General features: G+C 32.2%; 3 protein-coding genes across 5 annotated transcripts; 2 read left to right on the forward strand and 1 right to left on the reverse strand.

Annotated features, from left to right (window-relative positions):
• Positions 1-3,779: 3,779 nt before the first annotated feature.
• Positions 3,780-10,849, forward strand: LOC148307673 (uncharacterized). 2 transcript variants are annotated; one of them, XM_088263002.1, is made up of 6 exons: positions 3,780-3,982; positions 4,064-4,150; positions 5,119-5,201; positions 8,226-8,451; positions 10,106-10,333; positions 10,425-10,849. In XM_088263002.1, the coding sequence occupies exons 1-6, from the start codon at positions 3,935-3,937 to the stop codon at positions 10,587-10,589; spliced, it is 837 nt and encodes a 278-aa protein (XP_088119128.1). In that variant the 5' UTR covers positions 3,780-3,934; the 3' UTR covers positions 10,590-10,849. The 2 variants fall into 2 exon arrangements, with proteins under 2 accessions (XP_088119128.1, XP_088119129.1); XM_088263003.1 differs by having other exon boundaries at positions 3,780-3,858.
• An 887-nt stretch (positions 10,850-11,736) lies between these two features.
• LOC148307674 (CCA tRNA nucleotidyltransferase 1, mitochondrial) lies at positions 11,737-17,326 on the reverse strand. Its single transcript, XM_088263001.1, has 7 exons — positions 17,066-17,326; positions 16,781-16,974; positions 14,693-14,976; positions 14,197-14,323; positions 13,500-13,693; positions 12,701-12,920; positions 11,737-12,528 (listed from the first exon to the last, which is right to left on the reverse strand). Exons 1-7 carry the CDS (start codon positions 17,135-17,137, stop codon positions 12,210-12,212), a joined length of 1,410 nt encoding a protein of 469 aa, XP_088119127.1. The 5' UTR covers positions 17,138-17,326; the 3' UTR covers positions 11,737-12,209.
• A 189-nt stretch (positions 17,327-17,515) lies between these two features.
• Psn (presenilin) lies at positions 17,516-26,374 on the forward strand. 2 transcript variants are annotated; one of them, XM_088262999.1, is made up of 9 exons: positions 17,516-17,720; positions 17,861-18,087; positions 19,260-19,469; positions 19,889-20,109; positions 20,567-20,665; positions 21,949-22,086; positions 24,971-25,144; positions 25,723-25,835; positions 25,939-26,374. In XM_088262999.1, the coding sequence occupies exons 1-9, from the start codon at positions 17,568-17,570 to the stop codon at positions 26,092-26,094; spliced, it is 1,491 nt and encodes a 496-aa protein (XP_088119125.1). In that variant the 5' UTR covers positions 17,516-17,567; the 3' UTR covers positions 26,095-26,374. The 2 variants fall into 2 exon arrangements, with proteins under 2 accessions (XP_088119125.1, XP_088119126.1); XM_088263000.1 differs by having other exon boundaries at positions 21,949-21,999.
• Positions 26,375-26,685: the final 311 nt, after the last annotated feature.

Raw genomic sequence — 26,685 nt, forward strand, 5'->3', positions numbered from 1 at the left:
TCCTAAATTACATTCAATGATATGTTTTATAATAATAAAATCCTTTCAAACCCGTCCACGTCGTATCATTATATAGTCAGTTGTAGAGCTGTTATCATCATCATATGTGATGTGTGGTGCCTGTTAATGTTCAATGTATTGGGTGAAGCAAGTTTTTTTTTTCAACAAGTGTTGGTCAGGAGTCAAAACATGATTCATAAATAGAAGTAAATAAATTATTATTTTACTATCAAAATAGTTATAACGATTAAAACATTTTTTTTACTATTCAGTAAATCAAAACCCTAATTTTGACAACTGTAATAAAAGTCTAGTTAAATGTGTGAAGTGACATTAATCTTGAATCAAACAAATGAAAAACGAATACACCAAAGACAATTTATAAAATATTGTAGGTGCGAATACAAATTATTATTGGAAATCTTGTGTTTATGGCAATGACAATAGAAATGGGGTTTTCGATGCATAGATGTGCGCCAGTAATTTACTAGACAACATGATGATTTTAACTGGATGAGGTTAGGATACAGTGAGTAGAAATCAACAATGTTTTTTTTAAATAAAATAATAAATTATATTTACATATTATGTATATGTAACAATATATGTTCAATGTTTTTGAAAAAATCTTTTAAAAACCTTAGAACGATGATGCCTTCAGGGTCTTACTGTAATGGAATAAGACATTTTGCCTTTAGTTAGTAATTTAACTAGCGGAATAAAGGATCTTTTAAATATCTACAGTAGGTGATAAAAATAAAGTTAATTTTGGTAAACATGCAATTGTGACTTTGGCTCGGATGGAGAATATAAATTCACAGATTCTTTTGAACCTCAGTTGAATTTTATTATGCTACACGAAATTGTTGCTAGTAATATTTTGTTTGAAGTATTATTATAATAATTATATAGATCGTATTTATCACAGTGCCTTCTATATCAAATAAAAGCCATAGAAAGTCTGACATTTTCTCATTAGTTTTTATTGGTATTTATTATTTAGGATGTGCAAATAGCTCCTTAGTGTTGCCATTGTATTTAGTTACCTGCATTTACCATTGTTCATTATAATTAATCTTGTTATGTTATTATTATTTTATTCGAGATTTTACTAATGTTTTACTAATTTAATATGGTTCATAATTATACAGCTCGAATTTGTATTATATTAAAATTATATTTGTGTTTTGTCAGAATGAATTATCAGGTGTCAATTTGTTTATTGGTATTTTAAATTTAAGATATACAAGGGTTACCACATTTTCAAAATTAAAATGAAAGAAGTTTTTTGTTGTTGTTGTCATTTGTGAACTTTTGCTTATTGAAGCGATAGAACAGTAGATAATTTAAAAAAAAAGTTAGGTAAATAATAATATTGTTAAATTGATGTCTTACTTCATAAATTCTTCATAAAATTAGATGTTTCTGTAGGTATAGCATTGACTTAACATATGATGCCTAAATAATTGATCATCATCATTACTTCAATATTATTCTCATTTGTTTTTGCCAATTATCTGTAAGTCTTATTATATCTCTTGGCGTTTTGTGTATGTTTTTTTTTTCATTTTTATAAATATGTACGTTTTTTACAAGGAATAAAATTGATGAAATTTTCCATTTTGTTTTATTTATTTTTGCGTAATAATTATTATAACCCTTCTCTGCACCTAATGCAGCACTAACTTGATCGTAAAATATATTAAAGAAAAGTCTTATGATTCAGTAATAGTTCAGGATAGCATGTAATATGATTTATCAAAGAGAAAGTTTATTGTACAAACATTCAAAATAATATATAAATTATGTAAAAGAAATATAAAGTTATATTCTGTACAAAAACTTTAATGGTAATGTCTCCACCGAGGTACCAATAGAGGGAAATATATGTGAGGGTATGTGAGATAAGTATGTTAGAAATAATAAATCCTTTAAAATGAGTACGAAATATTGTATTATAGAGTTTGTAAAATCTGGTGGATAGACCATTCTCACATGGATGCACATGGTATTTAACCTATGTTTAAAGGAGGGATACACACCCCTGGATCGGAGACGGGCAGTAATCGTGCCTCCATTTAAGAGAAGAAGTCTCGCGCTGGGTGTGGGAACTATAAGGCAATAAGTTTGTTAAGCTTTGTCGATAAACTTTATAGCAAGATTATAATTGAAAGAGTTAGAATGGTGACAAAAGAACGGATTTGAGATGTGCAAGGTGCTTTTATGGTTGGACAAGGCTGTACAGACCAAATTTTCGCATTATGAATGCTGACGGAGAAATTTTTGGCTAAAAAACTGAAACTGTGCTGTGCATGTAGATCTGCAAAACATCAAAACATGTATGATAAGATTTGATAAGATTGATAAGATGAAACTATGGAGCGTGCTAGGAAAATACGGAGTAAACCATAAATTAATATAAGCAGTTGCGCTTCCCGCCATGAGGGCAGCACAGCTAGTGTACGTGTTGATGGGGGCATTACATCGTAGTATGCGATATCAAAAGGCGTAAAACAGGGTTGTGTAAAGTTATCATGGTTGTTAAACCTGTGTTTGGACCATTGTATGAAAGAGATTGAAAATATGGAAATCGGGGCGGGAATGATAAATATTTCTGGTTGCTTGCTGTATGCGGATGACACTGTACTGCTAGCAAGCAGCGTGGAGGATTTTCAACAAACAGTTTCAAGAATGTTTGATGTATGTATGGAAAAGGAGCTGGCCGTGATTGAAAGTAAGTTAAAGGTCATGGTATTTGAAAAAGAGGAAGATGTAACAGAATGCAAGATATTGTATATAAGAATGAATGATATCGTGGACAATGAATCTGGAACAAGTGCAAGAATTTTTATATCTAGAAAGCATGTTCTAAAAGATTGGAAAAATGGATAAAGATATTAAGAGAAGGGTTATTCCTTATAAATGGTGCTTTGAAAAGAGTGATTTTAAATAAAAATGTCTCCGTGTAAGCCAAACTAGCGGTTCACAAGTGAGTACTCATACTGATACTGATATATAAAAGCTAAACGTGGAACTGGCAAAGGAAGAATGAAATAATAGTGAACACTGTTGAAATGCATTTCCTCAGATGAATGAGTGGAAAATTGTTATATGACAGAATTTAAAAGGAAGATATTTGAAAGGAAATGTAAGGCTGAACTAAGGATGATTGAAAAGATTGAGAAAAGTTCTGTAAGATGGTATGATATGTAGAGCGAATGGATAACGAGATAATGACTAAGAAATATTTTCAGAAACACATGACGATGGTCGAAAAAGATGTGGCACGACCAAATCAATCAGAACCTAAAAACTAGTGGTGTCAAAGGTTTATGTAATCGGAGGGCATGTATAACTAAATGTATGGATGTTCAGGAAGCTAAGAGTTTTTGTCAGGACAGAGGAGTGTGGCGTTCCATCCTCTCTGCTTACCTCCTTCAAGGAAACGCCATGATGGTAGCGACAGTACTAGTATGTATGTATTGTAGAATACAAATTGGTCAGCTAGAAATTTTTACCTAGTTATCCCTGATAGGCAAAATATTTTTTCATAAATTTAAAAGGCAAGCAAACTTATAAATAAACACCAGACAAATTTATGATAAAAAAATTATGCACAATATTTTGATGGAGTTTATTTATTGAATCCTATAATATGCACAAAAGCGTTTTCCAATTAAGTCCGGAGCAAAGCACAATAGGTAGGTAATCGGACTTATTTTTATTTTTAAACATGTTGGTTTGTATTTATCTATGACATTTGGATGATGTCATCTTTTAGCGTTCAGTAGTTGTTTCTGATGTCATCTGTCATTTATCTGTCACAACGAAAACAAGTGGGGAAAATTATAGAAAGTGGTAAAAAATATACAAAACTTTATCTGCTTTATCATTAACCATATATTTAAAAAAAAACATCTGCAGAATAATATTAATGTCTTGCAACGGGTGCGGCAAACAATTTTCAATTTTTAAAAGCGAAGTACGTTGTTATGCTTAGTTTTTATACGCTATCAATGCGCAATTTGCTTGAAGTTAAAATGTTTTTGTATTATTTTTTCAGCATGGATGTCCTAGTTGTGGATTTGCGTACTGCAGCAAATGCCTTGAACACTCCATTTTTGTGAAAAAAATCAACAAGAAGACGAAGGTTTGTATATGTTATAAAAATCCATTATCACTCGCGTCACATTCTCCGTTTATTTCAAAGGCTAAATAAACCAAAAACTTTAAGAATGAAACGCTTACATATAGTTTAAAAAAAAACATATGAAATGAAGGTAAAGGTTTTGTGCATGTATAACTTTATAAATTATCCATACATAAAAAAATTGTGCTAAAAACATAATATACTTTATACAGTCGAACTCGGTTATTACGAGCATGGATATAATAAGGAAACATTCATTGCCATTTAATTGTATGTTTTTCTCCATACATTTATACACTTTTATAATAAGCTTCTACTCTAGCGGCTCGCTCTCCCTCCGGCTGTAGGTCGTAGTTGGTACGGCTTCACCGAACCGATCACATCAATAATATTTACAAATAATTTATCCTACATATTCAAAACCCGATGCCTGTAGGTATTGTCTTCATAGCGGAAAAGGTTCCTTTATTGGGAGACAATCGCCCTACGTACATGCACCGGGTTCCCTAATCTCTTATGTAGTACAAATTTTATAATATCATTTAAATTTTTTCTTCAAAAAGTTTATGAACTTTGTAAATAAAAGAGAGTTTTACTCACATTATTATTAATAATATTTATTTATTTAACATCACCTGTACTGTACTAATCATATTGCCATCTCATAATTAACAATTAAGATAACACTGACGTTTCGGTGCCCTATATTATTGGGTGTGGGTAGAGGTTGAGGTGGGGACCGACCGGAGCATTTCGTCGTAACGTAACATTCGCGGCGAGTATCCGACTTCGGATGGAGTACTTGGAACGAGCGGCGAGCAGCTTAGCTCGTTGTTCTGACTATACTAATGCTCACATCGTAACGTGTTACATTATGACGAAATGACTCCGGTCAGACCCCACCTTTAGAAGTAGTAACGATGCATTATGCTATAGAATTTTTTATATTTTTTATTGAATAATTTTAGGTTTGCAATAAATGTAAAATGGCTGATGAAAAAGGAAATATTCCCGGACCTTCGGTTATTGAGCCTCCCAAAGCATACCTCAGGTAAATTTTTTGGTTGTGTTTAATAATTTCCAATTTCAATTATCATTTTAAGCACCTTTTGATAAAATGATAATACATATCATAAATGATAAAAACTTTACCCATCATTATTGTGTGAAACCTTAATTTTATAGTTTCTATTTATACCTAACACTGTTCTACCTTGTCCCTTCCAATGTTAAGTAACCATCGACGGACACTGTTCTTAAAGACCTGATCACTCCATTAAGATTTCCAGGAGTGATCAGGTCTTTAAGAACAGTGTCCGTCGGTGGTTACTTAACATTGGAAGGGACAAGGTAGAAAGTGAATTAATTAAAGTCCAGGTGTAATTATCACATTGAAAAACCTTAAACTATAAATTATTTTTGTATCTCCTGTATGTTATGTTTATAATCTAATCATTAAAAAAAAATATATATATATACTTATATATTTAAAATTAAAAAAAAAATATATACACCCCTGGACAAAAAAATTTACGAGTCCTCAAAAAAACTAAAATTGACACATAATGAATTATTCTTGATATTTAATTAGTTTTTTTTGTATTGTTTAACATATGTGATGACTACTCGTTACTTCAAGGTTAAAATGAAAGATCTTACTCATGAATTGTACTTAGAAATTGCCATTATATACCAGGTATCAGATTATCCGAACCTTAGAGACCCATAACGGTTCATTTATGGTCGAGTGTTTGTGATGGAGTAATAAAAGACATGTAATTTTTTTATTCATATTTAAGAAGAAGGTTCTAATCGCTTTATTTTAAATTAAGGTATTTTACATTTAAACATTTTTATAACATTTAAAAATATTTAATACTTAGTGAATTCACCTTTATTTTTTATAACATGTAAAATTCTATTATTTAACGAAGCGTAAAGCGAATCTTAAATTTCTGATGTTATTTCTTCTTCCTAAACTTGAATCAAGTTTTTTTTTAATTCCTCAATGTTTTTTTATTTTTTTTTCCCAACTTTTTTTTTCATAATCGCCCATAAATTTTCTATCGGGTTCAAATCAGGACTATTCCCGGGCCACGTCAACGATTTTAAGCCAATTTTATCCTTGTATTCAATGATCTGTAAGAAAAACAATAAATTATTTATCAAGTGGTCTACAAAGTGCATTAAAAAATAAATATTTGTACTCACAGTGCGGGCTCTATGGCGCGGCGCCAAATCGTCCTGAAAAATCGGGTCCGCGGTATACTGCGTAATGTCCTCGATTGTTGGAATAAGATGGTTTTTCAGCACTTTTTTGTACTGGATGGCATTCATCGTACCCTGTATAAAATTTAGAGGTCCCAAACCGTACGCTGTCATGCACCCCCAAATCATGACGTAGGGTGAATGTTTAACGGTTCGAGGGACGCACGACGGATGGTATTTTTCCCCAAGTTTTCGTCGAACTATCTTTATGCCGTCTGGACCAAAAAGGTTGAATTTTAATTCATCGGAGAAAATAACATTTTGCCAATCCTCCAAGGTCCAATTCTGGTGCTCCTTCGCCCAATCCAGTCTAGCCTTCTGCATTTTGTTCGTCAGTAATGGTTTCTTTGCGGGACTTCGTGCTTGGAAACCATGCTCCAACTGCCGCCTGAACACTGTTTTTACTGAAAATGTTGATTAGCTAGTAGACTGCACCTCTGCGTGTATTTTAAGTGCCGTTAAAAATCGATCGCGCATAACAATTTTTTTTATTAAGCGATCATCTCGGGCAGATGTCGCGCGCCCCCATCCGCTTCCTTTTTTCCGTTCTATGGATTCAGTTTGTTGGAATTTTTTAAATAAAAACCTCACTGCGCCTTCTGAATACCCAACTCGACGAGATATTTTACAATTAGATATGTTTTGTTGCGACAGTGTGATTATTTTGGATTTTATCCCTATCGACATTTGCTTTGCACTTTCCATGATTGTTGTGTTATGTTCCCTCAAACGCGGGTAAAACAAAATTGTTGAGACATTTTAAAATGTAAATATTGTAGAAAGGTGACACAAAGCGTTTTTAATTTATTGAACAAAAGAAAGAGGTATCGATAAAGGATTTCTTAGAAAAAGAGTTCAGTAAAGTCAAGGCGTGCGGTAGCAAGTAAACTCGTAAATTTTTTTGTCCTGCGGTGTATATAAATTTTGTATTACCATGTTAGTATTCGGCTCAACACAGGCCATGCCTAAAGAGCCGTAATACGTATAATAAATGTGTATATGAAATGAATGTGTTTATTGAATGTATCTATGTATTATGAAAATAAATAAATAAATAAATAAAAAAAATAATACCTCAAATTATTCACTAAATTATTTTTAATAATTACTTATGTAACTAATTTTTACACTTAATATGTCATCCTCTTCCTTTAAATATTTTTGAGTTTGTAGTGTAGCTTGAACACTATCCAAGTGAAACTGCACAAACTTTTAGTAGTGCAATGTTTATGTGAGCCGTGCTTTTTGGTTTGTTAACTAGTTTTTACAAGTAAGCGAATGTATAGCTGGGGCGTTAAGTGCTTTTGTACCATCTATTTTGTTAAAATTCTATTATGTTAAAGAATTTGTGTGAATCTCAAATTATCAAAGTTAGGATATACAAATTAACATGTTTTCAAGAAAATAATTTAATATTTTGCAGAGAATTCAAAATTCACCTGTTCTTAATATACAACGCTTTCTTACCTGTAAAAATGTTTTCCATTTGTATGTATAAAGATTGCATAAATAAATAATTTAATTAATGTAATCAAATAATTTAATTCTTAATCTAGATACGAAATTCCCTCCTCTCCTATGAAAAAAAATCTCCCCAAATATTCCAACAATCCCGAAATAGAACTGTTTATGAGGTAAAATTATTATATATTCTTCGTGCTTATTGGGCAAAACATTTCGAACAATATTACATATAAATTTAAAAAAATTAATAATATTGATTGCCAATACAACACGCATTTTTAAATTTCAAAAAAAAAATGTCTTGACTTCTTTATTATGGATTTTGATTAAATTTAAATTCCAGACGGTTGGAGAGTTTGGATAACCCATCTAGGCCTCCAATAACCGTATACCAAACAAACGACAGACTGCAACGTTTGAAGAGAGGCCTATCCCAAGAAGACTATCAGATTGCAGAACGTTTGGAGAAACTTCGCGAGGACCGAAAGAAAGGTCCTATTCCCTCTGATAATGAGATCAAGGAGCGCTTGGCTAAACTTCGAGGGGAACCTGTTGAACTCGCTTCAAAAGTAAGCTAAGATATTAATTATTTTTCGCAGTTGTTCACTTTTGAGAGTGGTCTTGCGGTTATGTTTTCCACAATCATAACTTGCTTTCGTACACGAGCTACTGCGTTGTGCTAACTCTCCAATACACCTGATGTGGGTGAGGGCGCACGTAGGACTTAAAGGCAATGAACGTGCGGATGAGCTTGCAAAACGCGCAACCACCAAAAACTCGGCGCCAACTTACTCAATGATTCCACTGAGCTACGTGAAACGTTTGTACCACCAAGAATCCTTAAAGGAATGGAACAAAATATATAAAGCATCTGAAAGTGGAAAGACCACAAGACTTTTTTTTGAAAATGTGCAAGATGCTATTTCTATTCTAGACAAACACGGGAGAAAATATTTTCTCACACAAATGCTGACAGGACATGGAGCCTTTAGAGTCTACTTAAACCGTTTCGGCCTTCGTCCTGATCCATGCTGCCCATGTGATGGCACCACTGCTCAGTCTTTGGAACACGTACTGAGATCTTGCCCAATGTTTGAGCGAAACAGGTGGATTCTCCAAATGGAGTGTGATGCTCACAACATCGACTCCCTGAACCCGCAGGAGATGCTAAAAAGCGGAGTCGTCTCCAAATTATACTTGGACTACCTGGAAAGTTTAGTTGTGGAGATGAAAAACTACAATGAAGGAGGATAAACGTCGGAGCCGGATAATACTTACGGAGCTCAATGCAGTGGAGTGAAGCGGCTGAACGCTGCTCTAACCTCTTTTTCTCTCCCATATAATGCATACCCGAAAGCACTAAAGCAAAAGTGCAAAAATCCCGTACCCGTAACATGACCTTGCATATATAAGCAGGGTGCAAAAAAAAAAAAAATGTGGGAGGGAGAAGAAAAAAAAAAAAAAAAACTTGCTTTCGTCTTTGATTTTTTCTCCAGGTTTTCTCTTTTTATGGGGATTTCATGATAACCTCTTTGCTTTTAGAGAAACATATTTCGTCATACATAAAATACCAAATAAGCTTGAATGTCAATATTAAATTACCAAATACATCATTAAGGGTGAGGCCCCATTAGTGCGATGTGCTGTGTTGCGTCGTTGCAGTGCCACTGCATAGGGTCGACGCGGTGTTAATTTGATTATTAATCATGTGATTGCAAGGTGATCAGAATCTGGAGCTCAAAAGCTCCAGATTTTTGGATCTAGGAATGGAATTAAGAAGGCATAAAGGTTATAGTGTGGACGCTGCGACGACACAATGCAGCGCATCGCACTAATGGGGCATCACCCTAACAAATATTGAGTGTAAAACATTATCTTTGTTTCACAAAAGTGTAAGTAGTTTTTAATAAACAAATTTGGGAACACATATTTCACAAATTTCCTATATGGACACATTTTTATCTTTTTATGTATTTCACTCACACACTGGGAATTTTACCTAGATGCATTTTAAAAGGGACGCAATATCATTGCCGAGCATATAATTTGTAATGAGTTTTACACTGGTTGTTACCTCCTTTTTCATACAGTTTTGTTTGGCTGATGCCTGTAACTTTTATTTCATAAACACATGACACATGAATTTCACTGCTGATCAGTCAAAACTGTGAATATGTTAAAAAATTATTATATTATTATAGTCTTATTTTATTTTTATTATAGTCTAACATTCCTGCTGTAGACATGAGGACTGACCAACAGAAGTGTGACGATTTACTAAACCAGTACATGGAGGAATGTAACATAGAGGGAGGAAAAAGTAACATTGAAACAGAAATACAAGAAAGGATTAATGCTTTGAAAGGAATTCCCGCTAATGCTTCAAATATTCCTTCCATTTCAACAGAGAATATGTCAGATGAAGAAATGGCTTCTAGACTTTTAAAACAGGTAAATCCGTCCTCCATAGTGTGGGGTCCAAATATAATAGTTTCATTTTCAAATAAGAATAACATTATTTCCATATGAACTTCTTTTTCAGATATTATCAAAGGTGAGTGACGGAGATGAAGATGAAGAACTCTCCGATGAAATATCTGGCAAATCTGAAGATGAAACTTCAGAGAAATTATCGGATGAACCAATGTCTGAAGAAATCACTTCAGATGAAGATTCTTCAGAACAAAAAAAGAAGTCGAAGAAATAATTCTCTTTGAATTTGAATTAAAATCAGCTTTAAATTACATAATTTTTGTTGGCTTCGCCGTCAATCAGTATTAAGTTTGAAATATTATAATAATTTATATCCAGTGATTATCTTTATCTTGTAATGCAGTTGTAAATTACAAAATTATACAAGTGTCAGAATTACCCTTTTTGTGTTTCCGGGCCGGAAAAAGATCAAAAGCAATTACAAATGTATATCAAATATGTACTTACAAAGTAAATATACTATAAATGATCATATTTTTTTATATTTATGAATATTTTTTCCTTTCTTTCACTTCTTGATCACGAGTACCTACTATATCCGTTTCCTTCACCATATAGCAATGGTATCCTTCACCCAGAGCTTCTTTACTTATGCCATCTGCATCCGATCAGATCTAAATATATTCTTACCTTCAATAACACTTTTTATTAATTATAAGAACACGATGAATGTCGCTGAAAATGTAATTTTTTTGCTTTATATTTTAAAGGATAAAATATTCTTATGTTGCTGTTGTTAGGCCTAAAGAAAATGCCTAAAATTGACCTGTGATAGAATAATGAGATGTATTTACTTAAAAAAATGCAACATTTTAATGCATTTTTTCACTGTAAATTTAATTAATTCGTAAAATATAAATTCATACTTCTCAATTACTATATACTTTTATTTATACACCAATCAAACAAATTCAATTCACCAATTCACAATCACGATAATATTGTTTTACTGTCCACATAAACAGATCTAAACAATTAGAAAAACCCAACAATATTGATGTCATAGGTAATGGAGTTTTGTATTAGGAGCTAAGAAAAGTATGGCAGCATTTGTTTAGTGACTTTTTACCAGAAAATGGTATGTTACTCATGATTATAATGATTACTTTTTAATGTTTTGTTTATTTTTTTAAAAGCATGAAGCAGATAACACAAGCCATTTAGGCATATTTGAAAATAGTTAATGAATTAAAATTAATTTTGGTGTATATCATAAGAACAATTTTTTTTCTTTAAAAAAAGTCTAAATTAAATTAAACAAATAAGTTTGACTTCAAATTAATATTTTTTATGTATTACAAAAATAAACATATATATGTATTTCTGTTTGATCACTGGTAAATTAAAATAAAAGTGGAAAAAGTTATTAAGTTCTTTTATTCTTATATAAATATGTATATACATATTAACCTCTGCGGGAGTACAAAAATTGATGTCCGACTTTCTCCGGGGAGTGGGTTCTTTTTACATAATTTTTTTTTTCAATAAATCGATGTACGTAGATAGAAGATGTATTAAGATAGAAATTATGTTAAAATTTTTTTTTTTTTTAAATACCTCTCGGAAATATTTTTGAATTGTAACAAAATTACACACAAATATCCACAGATGTCATTGCTATACAAGTTATATCATACCAACTGACGGATGGACTTCGACATTCATTAACGTCGATACTCCTTTAAGGGAAATTTGCACCGACATTCATTTACGTTCATACTCCCAGAAAAGTTAAAATAAATATAATTATATACTCAAATCCTTTATATGCACTTTTTTATACAACAATATTAATATCAACAAGGACAAATATATAACAAGTGATAAAAAAAAACTATTTTTTTCTTTGTTGCTTTTCTTTCACGGCTAAAGCATACATAACCGGAATTAATTTCTCTAAATCATCTTGCGGGACATTGAAATCGTGGTCGGCCCAATATTCCTTAAGCCGCTTCAATATGTCTCCAAATAGTTGTTTAACGGTAACTCCATTTTGTGTCAAAATTTTTCCGTTTATACAAAATGGTGGAACAACCCATTTCTCAAATTCTTTCAAAAGTTGGAGTTGGTCAGTGTATTTTAAGACTTCAATGATATATTCTCTTGCGATATTTGGCTTGAGGTTTGTATTAAGCAGCATTTTTTGATATAGCCTGTAAGGATTAATACATAAATAATTGGGACCTTTAAAACATTAAAAAAAAACTAAATTTCTTTCATCCAACCAAAGCTAAAATTAAAGACTATTTTTGCAGAAGTTGACATAAATAATGATTTAATCAAATAATTTAATATGAAAAATCAATTATTTTACCAAACACTTACAACAAAGGTTTAGAAGAAGAGACTTTGTTCTCCCTGTGATCTACAATGAAGTAGGCTAGATCTCTATCATACGCTGAAGTCTTCAATCTACTATACAGTTCATTTACATCATCTATTGTACGGAGCAGGGAACTGAGAAGAGTCATTGGATGCAGTTTAACTTTCTTGCCGATCTCCCAAACTCGATCTAACTCTGATGTGTTGGGATCTACTTGAAGTCCTAAATAATAAAATAAAAAAATCAAATTAAAAAAAGCAGTTGACTATTAGGTCCACGCTATTAAAGTTGTTAATTATTTTTGAAATAACGAAAAACCCTGTTATATTACTCGTTATAAATTTATCATCATACCAACAACAACAAAAAAAACAGAATTTTTAAGCATAGATATCACATGTTTTGGACATTTTCAGCGAGTAAAAAGATATATTTTCATCTCACATCAGTTAGGAATTTAAAAAAATTGATATCAATTATTTGCACTACTAACAAAACCATATGTAAAAGTGACGATTCCAATATTTACAAAAGCATGGGGAAAGTGCAAGAATTATAAGTTATTGAAAAAAATACTTATTACTACATATTCGAAAGATTATTTAGAGTTACAAAAGTCAGCTGCGTTTAAATTGGTTTTGAGCACACAGGAAGACATTAATTTACTGGATAAATGAGTTATAACTTGATGAGGGTAGGATACAGGGAGTACAAGCCTTATCTATTTTCTTTGTACTTTTTTTTAGAATGTCAAATTTTGAGGACAGTTATGAAAATGTGTATGTAAGATCTAAAAATAACCCATGTATTTTCCGGTTCCGACGTGCAACATTGTTTTCAGAATATCTCCGGCGAAATTTCCTTCCAGAGTCTTCTTAAGTTCAGTCCAGATCCTCTCTCCGGAGATTCTCTCGAGCCCAGATACATTCTGACTGATTACTTGAAGAGTGGTGTCATCGTGATTATCTGGTTTCTCCGCTATTCTTCCATAAAACCTGCATTCAAACTAAGCTCTAAGGTACAAAACAATACAGAAAACTTGAAAAATAATACTTGGTAATAAGTAGTCAAATAAGGCATCGATGACAGCCAATAAATTTTTATTTGAAGAAATATTCTTTTTGATATGGGAGGATGGTCAATAAACATAATTGTCAATGACTACTGTTAACTATCGATGATTTCAAAAATAAATTGAATTCAGCAAGAATAACTTAACCTAATTTAATATAATTAATGGGCTGAAAAACATATAAGGATTGTGAAAGTTGCATTATGGAAATTTTGAGATTTTATTATCTGTCAGTTTAAAAATTGTTGACATTCCATGTGCCCTTTAGGTAGTATTTTACAAAAATGGCGCTATATAAATTATCCAAATTTATTATTATTATTATTCTCTGCGGTTTTAATGTTCCATTTTTATTATTATTGCCACTTGACTTTTTCTGGTTTTCAGGCTGTCAACTTTACTTGTGGAGAGACTTTACATATTTACCTGAAGTATCTCAGAATTCTCAAGAAATCTTCTTTTATTCTTACATCAGCATCCCCAACGAATACAATTCTTTTTGCAAGCAGATCCTCGTAGCCAAAAAAGTAATCATAAACAGATCCATCAAACCCTAAAACAAACATCACTTTAAAATTGGCAGATTTTAAGTTTACAACTTTTTTATAAACTTAAAATCTGCCAGCTGTAACCGAGAAATATTTTTTTAATTACAGTAAAATTTTATTTATTTTAAAAGGGCAATCAAATGCCATTTCCTTGATGGCAAGTAAGAAAAGTAAGAAGTCGGTAGTATCTAGATTATCTTTCAAATGTTGCAACACTGCGCAGGAGTCTGTATTGTTAATTTTTTGTATTATCTGCCAAACCAGGATAAAATGACTTTTAGGTAAGCCTATTTATCGATAACAGGTAACACAATGTTGTAAAACTGAGGTCATATGTTGTATTCAATATAGAAAGCACCGTGTAAAATGTTTACCTAGAAACATGGAGTTAATTGTCAAGTCTCTCCTGTTGGCATCTAATTTCCAGTCGGTTGTGAATACAACTTCTGCATGTCGTCCATCGGTCAGCATATCAATCCTCAAAGTAGTCACCTCAAAGTTTTCTTTGTCGTTTATCCGTGGAGTTATAGTTCCATGTTTTTCTCCATTTGAATTTATCATCCTAATCTCTTCTTTGGTGAATATCTCTTTCATTTCTTGTGGTGTGGCAGTTGTGGCAAAATCTAAATCTTTAGGTTGCTTGCCCAATAAAAGATCCCTAATAAAAGATTGTAAAAAGAAACATTCAATTATACCATTGAGCTTTATCTATGAAGTATGGTAATTAATAAAAATGTGAAGCAAAATCACAAGGGACAAAAAATATATTCGGATGACAAATGTGGAGAGAACTGTGGGTGCCTTATTTCCATGTTTCTGTCTCTATAGCATATTCAAAATTAATGTTTTTTTTTTTTTAATCTATTAAAAACTGTAGTATGAGGGTCCATAGGCATTGCTCGTGAGATAAAAAAATAATGGACTAACCCAATCAGGCGTGTAGATTTGTGTGGATTTGTATACCCATATAGACCTTAGGGCGGTAACATGTTCATTTAAAGCATATGATTATGGTTAATCAAAGTGAAATGTTGTGGTAACACATTGGTTTGAAACACACAACTATGGTTAACCTTCCAGCAAGCGCAATGTCATAAAATTTATGACAAATGCACCTTATCACTTCCTCCACCCTTACTACTTTATTGCAAGCATCAAGCTCCGAGCTATTCGAGGGTAAGTGTCTCTCTAAACTACAGGCGTACCTAGTGTGCTAAGAAGTTTTTGTTTTTCATTGAAATTTGGAGATTTTCTTTGAGCTTAAATTTAAAAAATTGGTCCTTAAAGTGTAAGTACAGTGAAACCTCTATCTATCGTTCCTCGAATAATCATTTTCCCAGATATGTCGTTTATTTCTTTTATCCCAAATTAATTTCATACTAAACTAAACCGCATCGATAGTTTCTCTATCACCATTACCGCATTTATCGTTCGAATTAAGCTGCATATTTGATACATTTTGTCTGTTTTTTTTACATTCTTTTCAATTTTGAACAAATTTTGATCAATAAACTTTTTTATTTATCAAAATTTTGGTAATAAGTATTTTTTTAAATACTATTCAGATTTGTATTTTTATTTAAATAAATTCATTTGCATCTGAAACATGTATTCTTCTTAGAATTTTAGCCTACGAATGGTTATGCAGATTGGGAGGACGGTATCTTTACTCGGTTGTATCTACTTGCGTATTGACCTCTTAATTCCGCATTCATTTTTTTCCCGCAATCATAGTTTATTTTGATAGGTCCCTTTAAAAACAATAGATCACTAACAGAGGTTTCACTGTATATGGAAATAAACTAATTTTCCTATTTATTTTTCATTTAAATCATTTCCTTTATAGTTAAATATATTTTTTCTTTATTTTAGGCGTTTTTTAACAGGAAAACATGTTAGAGTAACAGAAGAGAGGAGAAAACAGTGGAAGAATTTTTATAGTTAAAATGTTACTTTGTTTTAAAATCACTATAAATATTTTATTATAACTTAATTATAATGTCTACCGGTTTCAAAGCTAACCGCTTCTTTATCAAGACTGATTAAAGCTAAATAGCAATTTCATAACATTCATATAAAGAAAACCCAATTACCATACAGAAAACTTGATGACATAAAATTTATGACACGCGGGCGCTCAAGGGAAATTTCTCAACGCGTCCGCTGGAAGGTTAATGAAAGTAAAATGTGGTGGTAATACAAAAAAGTCACTCTAGATATTGTTCATATTTTAAATATAAGGGTTTTCAAAACCACACCAGTTATAGTTAAGACTATAAGAACTATAGTTGTGTGAAATCATACTACTATTCTTACTGAAATCTCCAAATAAATAAATGAGATAGAAAAATATCACTGAGATATTTCAATTGCCGCCAAGATGGTTGACTGGTGTTAAACAAAATGTCAACTTGTATATTGAGCGATTTATAATAGAATCAATATCACAATTTCTATATTACCTTACTGCTCCTCCAGCAATTCTTATTTCATAATTATATTTGTCAAAAAGCTTCTTTAGATCACATACTTCTTGAGAGAATATTGATTTGAATTCGGGACTATCGATTTTTAAAACGATAGGATTTTCCCTACATTTCAAATCTAAGTCCATTCTTGACCTGGTGTATTTAGATTTCAATGAAGTGTATGTTTTCTGAAAAAGAGAGTAAACACGTGAAAGTCAGTATGAAGAAATTAAATTGTTTTGACGAAGATACTTTGAATTTGGTACAAAAATTACTAACGAACGAATACACTTGCTTGGAAACTTTATGCAAGGAACACGATAGTTTAGAAAATGTTTTAAGCATAACCATAATATTCTTATTTCAAAAATATTTAAAGTTTATGCCACCCCACAAAGGTGGGTTTTGACTTATAAATAACGGCAATACACTAAAGCTACAAAACTTTTGAAGGTTTTAAATTGATAAGCTCAATATTTATAAAATTCGATAATCCGGCGAGACATGATACCGACCGATGATTATATACCAGAAATTACTGTCATTTCAAAATGACATGACATAGATTTCGTCATTGAAAATTATTTAAAATGAAAAGTAAGTACTTTATAAAATAACAAGTGACAGTTGGTTTATAGCCATAAATTCATTTATTTTAAAAATGAAGCTAGAAACATTAGTTAGTCTGTGGCAGCTAGAAAATGACGGATCTTGACAGATTGGATGATTAGTCATGTCGGCAATTTTATAGCTGTTAGTTTGGACAATTTTTTATGAATGAATGTCGGGTGATAATAGTGATTCAGAAACTGCTACGGAATCCACTGCACTGATGGATGGTCATGTGGATGAAACGCGGCCGGACAGGGCAGTCGCCGAAAGGAATCCTAGAAAACACCGCCTACGTCCCGAAGCCCCGACAAATTCTTATGGGGTGAGAATACAAATAACCCCTTTTTTTCACTTTAAAAATGCAAAACATCAGTTTTTGATCTTTTGATTATTGGTTCGCTATACAGGTTGCATAATATTGCTTTTATTTTAACGATGTTGATGGATTTTCTCTTCTTTTAGTCTGATAATGCAGCAGTACCGGACGTGACAATTGCCAGACCTTCAGGCGACTGGGTAGAACAACCAGAAAACTCCCAAAGGGAAGTGACATACGAAGAACACGAAGCAGAACTTAAATATGGTGCTAAACATGTCATCAAACTCTTTGTTCCTGTTTCCCTCTGTATGTTGGTGGTGGTTGCCACAATTAGTTCAATTACTTTTTATACTACCAAAGATGTGTATTTGTAAGTACTTTTTACCACACCAACTTTATATTTTTTTAAGTGTTTGGCTTATTCTATTTTTAAAATAAAGTCCGGAGGTAGTTATTTTATTTGATTTTCACTTGTTATTATTTTGTATTACAGTAATGTAATACCCCGTATACATAATATAATAACCCCGTATACATAACTGCGTCCTTTATGCCCATACCATCTCATACCATCTCAATTGCCTTTTCTCTACCTTACTATTGATGTCTGTTATACCTAGGGTTTCATAAATGCGTGAATTTTTTATTTTGTCTGTAAGGGACACTCCATCTGACCATTTAAGCACTACTCTACGCAGGCAGAGAAATTAAATGTTAGAAAACATTATTAAAATGATTTATAAACATTTAATTTTTATTATAGGTATCTCAACTTGAGATAAAATATCTATTGTTTTTATATGAAAATCTGGGCACCCTAGGGCCTACTGGCATCTGGCTGGCTTAAATGAAATGACACTTGTATAACATTCACCATTATGCCCATTATTGAACATCTATACTGCATTTATTTTTAAATTTGTACATATATCTTAGATTTTTTTCATAAGTAGTTATTCAATAGATTTGAAATTATAGCTGATTGTGGCGCCATAAGTTGAGAAATTTGTGAACATATATCGCTCACTCGTTCCAACAATGTCATATATCAAAAAACTTGATTTTTCAGGAGATCGTTTTTAAAGTTTAAAAATATAATAAAATGTATTGAAAATAAATATCAAGCCACTTATTGAACTTTTTACTGTGCAACGGATCTTTTTAGGTAAAGCCTGAATGTTTTTTCTACATTTGAAAAATATTTAGTATATTTAAAAAATAATAATTAAACAATACCTTTTCTTCAAAATGCAAGCAACACTTTCTGCCCTGTATTAGGTAAATATTAAGTTAAAAATATGCTCCTTTTGCTGGGATATAATACATTTTCCGGGCATTCCGAAAACATGCACAACTGAAAATTTGTGGTTTTTGATATATGACATTGTTGAAAGGAGTGAGCGATATAGCATACTCCAATTTCATCCCAATTTGAGGGTCCTATAATATTGACATTTCATCCGTAGGGTGAATAATCCAGTGTCTGATGTCTGTGTTTTTTTATGAGGTTAGTATTTTTAACTGTTTTATATTTTATTTCAGACTGTATACTCCCTTCCACGAAGAAAGTTCGGATACTGGTACTAAAGCTTGGAACGCTATAGCTAATTCTTTAATCCTCTTGGCTCTTGTGATTGTCATGACGATATTGTTAATAATGCTATACAAATACAGTTGCTACAAAGTGATACATGGATGGCTCATAGTTTCATCCCTGATGTTGCTTTTCATATTTTCCTACCTGTATTTAGAGTAAGTATACCATTGACCTAATCTAATTAATAATAAAAAAAACAAGGCCAAGGAGAATTGTATATTTGAATTCTATTTCTGAACATGTAATGGATACATTTGAACAACAGGTTATTGACATTTTCTCAAATTGTGTTGTGCTTCATACACAAAACCACGAATCCGTAGGTCCGTTGCGTTTAAAAGTGTCAGTTTGCTACTTTCATTCAAAACCTTATCCGCACTCCAATGGTGCATAAGGCACTGCATCATACAAATGCAGTTTTATTTTGATCATTAACATGAAGGAAAGGTGATCAGCCCTCCGCTTCAGATACCAATCCAGGGTAATATTGAATAAATATTAGAGTAAAAAAATCACCCGAGCATGCTGACCACTACGGAGGCGGTCAACAGTAATATTTTAATAATATTTTTAGAGTGGTTTTAAAATCCTACAATATCCCGATGGACTACTTCACGCTCGCCCTCGGGATGTGGAACTTTGGCGTGATGGGAATGCTTTGCATCCACTGGAAGGGCCCCCTGCACCTGCAGCAAGCCTACCTGATCTTCGTGGCTGCCCTCATGGCTCTGGTCTTCATCAAGTACCTACCTGAGTGGACCACGTGGGTGGTGCTCGCTGTCATTTCCATCTGGGGTGAGAGTAATTCAATCATTTAATTGGGGAATAAAACCGCATATTTTAACAAGTTGTTTTTTTTTGGAATTTATTTATTTTACTTGCAACACCAATGTTTTTAATGATTAAACGTCAAGTTTCGTCGACTGTTTTTTCAAATTTATTTTTATGTTGCTAAAAAACAATATTGTGAAGTATTTGTTGCCGAAAATGTTACAGAAATGATAATTGATCCTGTTAAATTGCCAAATGCAAGACAAATTGAAATCAATAAAACAACTACATATCGAATTTCCTGTTATAAAAAAAGAAATCCAAGTGGCGTTAGATCAAAGTTTGCTGTATTTCTTGTCAGCCTTTAAATTGGTACAAAATTTACAATTATAAAAAATATATATGTGCTAAATTTTACTAAATTTAATGTTATTGAACAAAACTTATCATATAAGAATTTAATCAAAAATTAAATTTTCAGATTTGGTCGCAGTCCTGACTCCAAATGGCCCACTAAGAATACTGGTAGAGACGGCCCAGTCAAGAAATGAACCCTTATTCCCGGCACTTATTTATTCTTGTAAGATTTACTTTACTGTAACATTCATCAATATTTTTTTTCTTCTAATTTTGACTCATTGACAATGCACTGATTTCATGTTGAAGCATGTTGCTAAATAATTTACTGAAGAATGTTGAAGCGTTTTTTATATTTTATGTTTATTGGAGATAACTTTTCAACTCGATTATGTAGCATGTTTGGCAACCATGCAAATTCCTCCGGTTCAATTCCCAGCTCAAGCAACATTAAAATTGAGTATTTTTCCATTATAATTTTTAATATTATATTCTGGCTTGAACTGTAAAACTATTCATCTTGTATCTTGTCACATAATTTATGACCCAGACTTTATAATATTATTGGTATACAGTGCCCTATGCATCATATTAAAAACCTACATAGTAAAAAAATCATCAAATTAATGTTTTGAAGTTTAAATAATCTCCATTCTCTACTTATGATAAAAATCATATTTTTTACAGATATTGTTTGTAAACAATATTAAAATATGATTAATGTCATTTAAGCAAAGACTGTACTAGTAAATCTACTTAAAATTAATACAAATACATACTTACTATCTGCAAAATATCGTACTCTTTAGAACAATCGCAGTGTCCTTGGACCCCTCCGCGATGTATTTTTTTTCCAGATTATGCATATATTTATTTTAAGTAGATTTACTAAACCAAATACACAAATAAACTGGTATTTACAATGTTATTTTTAGAAAGGTTGGTATTATTTATGGAGTAACGAAAATATTTTTTTTTATCTATAATTTATTTAAGAAGCAATAACTTTGTGATATTCCATTTTAAAATTAAAATATAACTTTGATTTCAAATCACTATAAATATTTTATTATAACTTATATTATATTTCATTATAAATTATAATCTCTACCGGTTTCGAAGCTAACCGCTTCTAAATATTTATAGTGATTTTAAAACAATGTTATATTTTAATTATAAAAATTTAATCTTTTGAAAATTGTATCTCTAATTCAAAAATTGTAATCTTACAGACTGGAAATGTTTGTAAATATAATGCCAATTGTAATATGCCATAAATAAGATCATGCCCTAAATCATTGTTCCGCAAAGTGTGTGCCGCAGCACACTGGTGTACCGTGGTGATTAGTTGGTGTTCCGCAGAAAAAAGTCTAGTTTTGTGAAAATAACACAATTGCTCTAAATTTCTTAGTTTAGTAGGTGTACCTTGAATAGAAAAAGTTTTCGGAACACTCCCCTAAATAACGGCGTAATATTGGGTTAAAATGACTCTGTACTTTGTTTCAGCTACATTCATGTACAGCTACATGGCAGCCCCGCAGTCTCCACAGTCGGAAGGTAGGGACCCCCCTCTGTATCCCCCCCACCCCCGCCCCCGCCACGAGGATATCCCTCTAGCCCGCCTACGCTCGCATGCGCCCACCGGTACGCCTTCCTCCTTCACTATCACGCTTGCTACCCGCCTCACGGCACCCATCATGCGCAAACTTCCACCCAGTACAGTGACATTATATGATATCAACCCTTATCCGCACACCAATGGTGCACAGGGCACTGCATCATATAAACGCAGTGTTATCTTGATCGTTAACACACGAAGGAGAGGTGATCAGCCCTCTGCCTCAGGTACGAGTCCAGGGTTATATTGAATAAATAAATATTAGAGTGAAAAAATCATTTATATTTATTTGACATCCCCCCTGGGAATCGAACCCGCAGCCTCCAGAATGGTAGCCGAGCGTGCCGACCATTACACTACGGAGGCGGATATGATATGATATATATGATTGTAACTTTCTATCATCAAATTAAACCCATTTCTGATATATTTTTCTTTAGAATTTGGATATTCTAATGGATGGAATCATTTTTGCGTTTGAGGTGGTGTTATTAGTGTGACTTGCCTCTTGAATTGAAGTACATGGTCATTTTATTATATTATCAATACTAAATATTTTGCAAACATACATGATGATATAAAAACAGTTTGTTCAGTAATACTGTGTATTTTTTTAAAATTAAAATATACACAAATCTACGCATTCCGTGTTTGTACATGGGTGACTCGTTTGCTGAGATTATTTATATTTTTGTAATTTTTTTCAAAGAATGCAACCTCACACAAATCCTGAGGGATAACTGTAATTATATTAGAGTTATAATATATAATTATAGATTATTTCAGAATTGTGAATCTAGAATCCACTATTTTTTCCATGTCTATTTAGATTTTTTTAAAGATTGTAATTTGAGTTTTTTGTATGTTGTCATACATTTTAAGTGATTAAGGCTTGAGATGCTTGTTTAGTGATGGAATGGAATCAACATACATATACAGGAACATTTATTCTCTATTTTGCGCTTTCTCCAATTTCATTAGTAAAATGGGTGGAGGTTGGAGTCATAAAGACATGTGCTTTTATAATATCATCCTTGGTCGGTTAAAAATCACCAACTAACATATGCTGCGGTGATCTATCTCAGACAAAAAGGCGCAAACACTGAAACAAGATATTTATGTTTTTACTAGATCCAATTTATATTATTCTCAATATTATTAATATTTAAAGCATTTACTTTGTGGTTAGTCATTTTTACTTATTTTTTTTTTTTACAAAAATGTTAATAAAATTAGTATATAACCACTCACCGTTTTATAGTTTATTCTGTTCATATTTTGGGCTTTGATGTTTCATGCCGTGTTCAATGAGTAATGATTACACAAGCATTTGTTTTAGTTGTGACTTGCCTTATGGGGATGATATATTTTTATATTCATTATATACTTAAAAATAAATAAATATTTTATAGATATTTTGTGTTAATTAAATAAAAGTTATAAAAAAATATATGTTTGCATGATTGGCGCTGTGTGGCTAAAGGGTTAGTGGACATAAACATTTTACTTCTATCTGTATAAAGTATCCCGGGAATGATCTATAAAATTTTCAATGTTTATGCTATTCAATGTCCTCATTATTCATCATCAACGAGGAGTCACAAGTGGTAATCGATTCAATTGCCTCCGTAAATGATCATTGGTCACATCAGTTAACACTATCGATTTTATTGACTTTCCCTGGGGTGCTTTACAAATACATCAGGCATAAATTCATCTGGTGTTGCATGGACCTGTTTATCAATGTCTTATAAAAATATATCTGTTTGTGTTAATTTGAACAAAACAAAACTCATTTTTTGGATATGCAAACACAAACAAAAAAAATCATATCATTGTGGATATCCAAGAGTCTGTTGCTAAATTATAAAATCAAAATAAGTTTTTTCTTCCGCTGAAATGTGAGATAGTCAACTTATTCATGGGGTTGCTATTTTTCACATGTCTAACTGAAATAATAATCCACTTGTCGATGTGTTTTTTCTGTTTGTTGGTCAATTTTTTACAAAACAGTAAGGTCATTTCTGCATTTCTCATTTGCCTGGCTTCAATGCATAGTTGCTTTAAATTCCTATTTCTACATATATAATCATTATAGAAATACCAAATTGTTACTTGTACCATTACTTTTGTTCATGTTGTAATGTGTTGTCATTATTTTGAGATTGCTGTTGTCAATAGTCAATTTGCATATAGGCAAAATTTGTATTGAACATTAATTACTTATTTATGTGTTTATTTATTTATTTATAGAAATTTATATTGAGGTTTTTCTAATAGTAAATAAAACCAACTCCGATGTTGGTATTTTAATGATATTAAGCCTAATTACATCCGTTAAACTTATAAAAAAAAGTTTTGTAACCATATTAAATAAAAAAATAAACATCTTCATTGCCGACTATGCGGTATTGTGTAATCCATTTTCCACATTAGTGGTCATGTGCATGATTGGTCCTCCATCGGTGATTTACAACTGATAAAAGGAATTTTTACATAAAAACTGTTGGATCAGTTATGTTGTAATAAGAGCATATAAACCTTTTCAATGCTTGTATAATAATCTTTGATATATATTCTGAAATAAAAATTCAATTGAAGATCTTATTATGTAACACATTGTTTTCGGGAAACGCTAAAAAAGCATCTTTTACATACTGTTGATAGAATGTGGGAGACGCTTATAAGCATTCTATTTACTTACTTTTGGTAGAGCGCGAGAGAGGTGAAAAAAATATTGTACAAATCGAAATTGGGTTTGCGGATACTTGTGATTAGTATATGACCCTAAGTAGTATACTAATTAAGGTCGAAGTTGATGAAAGAACCGTGTTAACAACAATGTGTTAAACAAAATAAAGTTGGAATATGCTTTAGTATGTGGTGTTTGTATTTGCGGATTGGTTTCAGACTCCAATGACGCAGGGTTTGGCAACAACTGGGCGGAGCAGTCGGTGGAGCGTGCGGAACAGCGGCGTCGCGACATGCGTGTGGATCAGAGCGGGTCGGGAAGCGCCCGCACCCGCGCCGTGCCCATCGCCACCCAGCAGCCCGCTGTGCCCCCGCAGACGCAGGAGGAAGACCGTGAGTCTTTATAACAACAGTTCACCTCCGTATGGTCTAGTTTGGAATCGCTATTCGCACGGAACCATGCATTTTCTGGAAATGGCTCGACTCTACTGTTATTGCTTGACTCTGACTTTATAATATTTGTACGACTGTTGAGTGTGTAAATGAGAGAGCAGTGCGTGAAGTTCGAAATGTGATCATTCCATATCTCGAACATCCTACAATAGAGCTACATTTCCATGATTTCTAATTATAAAAATAAAAAAAATCCATGTTTTGTTCATTATACATATAAACTTCCATATAGCAGGAAACGCCATAAACAATACCAAAAGATAGACAAGATGGATCTTGCGCCATATGCATTCGTGAAAATATTTACCATGTTTAAACTATGTTTGCAATTAGAAGATTTTTCTAGTATATAAATACTAAATATGAGTGTATTTCCAATTTATAATACAGTATGTTCTGTCATAAATAAAAATATATATTCTGTCTTTTTTGTTGTGCTTTACCAATTGCAATATGGAAGTTCAACTGTATTAGTTCGTTTTGTGTATAACTGATATATGAATCTTCCACATTTCCAGGGGGTGTAAAGTTGGGATTAGGCGATTTCATTTTCTACAGTGTACTTGTCGGGAAGGCATCATCCTATGGCGATTGGAACACGACTCTCGCCTGTTTTGTAGCTATTTTAATTGTAAGTGTATTATATTAATTTATTATATTAGGAATAGTAAAACCTACCACAACGCATGATTATACGAAGCTATTTATTTTAATTATGTTGTTCTTTTCTCCAGGGCTTGTGCATAACATTGCTGTTGCTGTCGTTGACAAAGAAAGCATTACCGGCTCTTCCGATTTCCATCACCTTTGGTCTCATTTTCTACTTTGGGACTCGAGCCGTGGTGGCCCCATTCTGTGATGCTCTTGCCGCTGAGCAGGTCTTCATATAGCCATTTTCACATATCGTGCAATCAGTTTATATACAATTATAAAACTGTGACAGGCCAATTCCTAAATCGACTCTGCGGTAATATACATATTGTTTTAGGTTTAAATTATCTTTTTTTATTAAAATCTTCTTTATTATTAAAACATTTGTCATTTTTTAAATAATTTGACCGGCACCATCTTGGTCAAAATCATAGGCCAGTGTTCCTTGAAATATTTAAATGCATTGATACTATATATAAACTTAAAATGATACATTAAACACAACTTAATGAAAACAAACAACAGGGTTATTTGATCAATATCACCAACTGAATGATTAAAGGCTATCATTCTAGGCCATCTTGGGTGGGTCATAATTTCTTGATCAGTCTAGTATGTTTTTAAATATTTATTTTTATAGTTAATCTTATTTTAAATTGCTTTACTTAACATAAATCAACTAAAATCACAGCAGTCGTAACAATTTTATAGACACGATGGTGCATTGAAGTTTTTTTTTCCAAACCTCGCCTTAGCATAAAGATAGATACAGCAAAATTAAGTCTACTTACCAACCGAAAAGTTGTTCATAAGAGAGAAAGAGGTTGAAA

This window comes from Brachycentrus maculatus, unplaced genomic scaffold (genome assembly GCF_059751285.1).
Source record: "Brachycentrus maculatus isolate JH-2025_06_01 unplaced genomic scaffold, ASM5975128v1 h1tg000195l, whole genome shotgun sequence".
In the NCBI taxonomy this organism is placed as follows: Eukaryota; Metazoa; Arthropoda; class Insecta; order Trichoptera; family Brachycentridae; genus Brachycentrus; species Brachycentrus maculatus.

Coding starts and splice junctions, on each gene's coding strand:
- LOC148307673 (XM_088263002.1), top strand. CDS start 3,935: ATGTCTTGCAACGGGTGCGGCAAACAATTTTCAATTTTTAAAAGCGAA. Junction 5,202..8,225: donor CCTCCCAAAGCATACCTCAG/GTAAATTTTTTG, acceptor TTTAAATTCCAG/ACGGTTGGAGAGTTTGGATA. Junction 8,452..10,105: donor CTGTTGAACTCGCTTCAAAA/GTAAGCTAAGAT, acceptor TTTTTATTATAG/TCTAACATTCCTGCTGTAGA.
- LOC148307674 (XM_088263001.1), bottom strand. CDS start 17,137: ATGGTTATGCTTAAAACATTTTCTAAACTATCGTGTTCCTTGCATAAA. Junction 14,977..16,780: donor ATTGCTGGAGGAGCAGTAAG/GTAATATAGAAA, acceptor ATCTTTTATTAG/GGATCTTTTATTGGGCAAGC. Junction 12,529..12,700: donor TCTTCTTCTAAACCTTTGTT/GTAAGTGTTTGG, acceptor TAATCCTTACAG/GCTATATCAAAAAATGCTGC.
- Psn (XM_088262999.1), top strand. CDS start 17,568: ATGTCGGGTGATAATAGTGATTCAGAAACTGCTACGGAATCCACTGCA. Junction 22,087..24,970: donor ACGCTCGCATGCGCCCACCG/GTACGCCTTCCT, acceptor GATTGGTTTCAG/ACTCCAATGACGCAGGGTTT. Junction 25,145..25,722: donor GCAGACGCAGGAGGAAGACC/GTGAGTCTTTAT, acceptor CCACATTTCCAG/GGGGTGTAAAGTTGGGATTA.